This window comes from Pteropus alecto, unplaced genomic scaffold, assembly GCF_000325575.1.
Source record: "Pteropus alecto unplaced genomic scaffold, ASM32557v1 scaffold335, whole genome shotgun sequence".
In the NCBI taxonomy this organism is placed as follows: Eukaryota; Metazoa; Chordata; class Mammalia; order Chiroptera; family Pteropodidae; genus Pteropus; species Pteropus alecto.
This window is the reverse complement of record NW_006436757.1, coordinates 370,561-372,954: the sequence shown is the minus strand read 5'-3', so window position 1 is coordinate 372,954 and position 2,394 is coordinate 370,561. Positions and strand designations below refer to the sequence as shown.

Here is a 2,394-nt window from a genome sequence, read left to right as displayed (position 1 = left end):
CTGCCTGCCAGATCCCTGGGAGAATCCCAAGGGTGATGCTGAAGAGGCCACCATACATGATAGGAGGTGGAGAGAGTGGAAAGTCCCCAAGCTCAGCCTCAGGACTGAGCCATAGGGGTCTTGCTCTGGGAGGCTCTGCTGGAAGGGGGATGAGGGGTCACCTGATGGAATCGTGACCCTGGATTTTTGGGGTATGTGGGGTCTAGATGCAATGGGACTGTATCAACCCCAAGTACCGGGACAAGAAGAAGAACTACAAGAGCTCAGGGACCGTAGTACTGGCCCAGTGCACGGTAAATCCCAGTGCAGCCTCAAGCCCTGTCCCAGCCCCGAGCCCTACTGCAACCTCACATTCCACTTTTCCCTTGTTTCAAAGACCAGTTTCTCTGCTTCTGGGAACTGAGAACACTTGCCCTATCCCCCTACTAACTTCAACCTCAAAAAACTCTGTTCACTCCACTTCTCCCACAGAAGATCCACCTAGCTCCCTCCTCAAAGGACCATCCCTCTACCTTTCCCCCTCTGCTCCCACCAGGTGGAAAAGGTCCACACATTCCTGGATTACATCATGGGTGGCTGCCAGATCAGCTTCACGGTAAAGGCCCAGGGGATGGGGACAGAGGCAAGAGGGAGGGGCTAAGCTCATAGTGAACAGACGGAACCCAGAATCCTCTCTGCCCTACTTAGGCCTCTCATGAGCCCAGTGTTGTCACCTTGTACCCCTCACCCCAACCAATGAAGAGGCTACCTTTGGGGTCACCCAAGTTCACCTTAGTCCTCCCTACAGTCTCTAGCTCTGGCCTAGCCTCTCTGTTGGCTCTTGTGGATGCAGCATGTCCCTTTCCCCACCTCCACCAGGTGGCCATCGACTTCACAGCCTCCAATGGGGACCCGAGGAGCAGTCAGTCCCTACACTGCCTCAGCCCCCGCCAGCCCAATCATTACCTGCAGGCCCTGCGTGCAGTGGGAGGCATCTGCCAAGACTATGACAGGTAGGAAGAGGTGGGGGGCAGGGTGGGGAGACAGACAGGAGGCCTTGCCCAATGGACCCCACAGCCTTTTCCTCTCCCCAGTGATAAGCGGTTCCCAGCGTTTGGCTTTGGGGCTCGCATCCCTCCCAACTTTGAGGTAGGCTGGGTGTGAGGGGAAGGGAGGAGATGGTCTGTGAGTCAGCCAGGAAGGAGAGATCCCCTTGCTGCTCTTGCCTTATGTTCACAGGTATCCCATGACTTTGCTATCAACTTTGACCCGGAAAATCCTGAATGCGAAGGTAAGAGAGGAGATTCCCATCAGCCCTGCCTCCTCCCACACAGCTTGCTGCACACTCCTATATTCCCCATGCCAGAGCACAGACTCCATTCACATGGGCCCAACTCCCTGTCCCTTTACCCATTCAGTGCCTGTCTTCATTTGGTAAGACTTCCAGCCCCTGGCCCAGCATCTGCCCATCCAACTAACCCAGTGACCATCCACCTCTCCTACTTACTGATGAACTTGAGGGTAGAGAGGCGGCTGGTAACCTTGCTTTAAAGGGTGTCAAGAAGAGCTCCTTGCTAATCTCTGCCAGCCTCACCTCTGCCCACAGAGATCTCGGGGGTCATCGCCTCCTACCGCCGTTGCCTGCCCCAGATCCAGCTCTATGGCCCCACCAATGTGGCCCCCATCATTAACCGCGTTGCGGAGCCAGCCCAGCGTGAGCAGAGCACTGGCCAAGCCACGGTGAGAAGCAGGCAACCAGGCTCTGCCTGCGATCTCGAGTGGTCCCGGGCCCGGGCTTGGAGTGGGTGCCAACGCCCTTGTACACAGAGCCTACCCTTATTCCCCTCCGCCTGCCCTCAGAAGTACTCGGTGCTGCTGGTGCTCACAGACGGCGTGGTGAGCGACATGGCAGAGACCCGCACTGCAATCGTGCGCGCCTCCCGCCTGCCCATGTCCATCATCATAGTGGGCGTGGGCAACGCCGACTTCTCTGACATGCGCCTGCTGGACGGCGACGATGGTCCCTTGCGCTGCCCCCGAGGGGTGCCTGCAGCCCGCGACATCGTTCAGTTTGTGCCCTTCCGGGACTTCAAAGATGTGAGTGCCTAAAGCCCCCTCCCAGCAGAAGGACTCCTCAGCTCCTCATAGCCCCAAATCTGACCTGGCTCACCTATCCAGTCGACACTGGGGCCCAGCTGGCCACTCCGAAGCCCCGTCCCTCACCTGACCCCTCCTGCACGCTCCTGCTTCTAACCACGACCCCACCTACATCTGCAGGCCGCACCCTCTGCGCTCGCTAAGTGCGTCCTGGCAGAGGTGCCGCGGCAGGTGGTGGAGTACTACGCCAGCCAGGGCATCAGCCCCGGGTCGCCCAGGCCCTGCACGCCGGCCACGACCCCCAGTCCTAGCCCATGA

The 2,394-nt window shown here is 58.8% G+C and overlaps 1 protein-coding gene across 1 annotated transcript in view; it reads left to right on the top strand.

Annotated features, from left to right (window-relative positions):
• Window positions 1–2,394, top strand: part of CPNE6 (copine 6) — a 6,222-nt gene extending 3,828 nt beyond the window's left edge. The window contains exons 10-17 of the mRNA XM_006913567.1: window positions 207–293; window positions 536–595; window positions 859–992; window positions 1,074–1,128; window positions 1,219–1,270; window positions 1,586–1,719; window positions 1,840–2,076; window positions 2,257–2,394. Of these exons, the coding sequence (XP_006913629.1) occupies window positions 207–293; window positions 536–595; window positions 859–992; window positions 1,074–1,128; window positions 1,219–1,270; window positions 1,586–1,719; window positions 1,840–2,076; window positions 2,257–2,394 (897 nt within the window). The remainder of the gene's footprint in view (window positions 1–206; window positions 294–535; window positions 596–858; window positions 993–1,073; window positions 1,129–1,218; window positions 1,271–1,585; window positions 1,720–1,839; window positions 2,077–2,256) is intronic.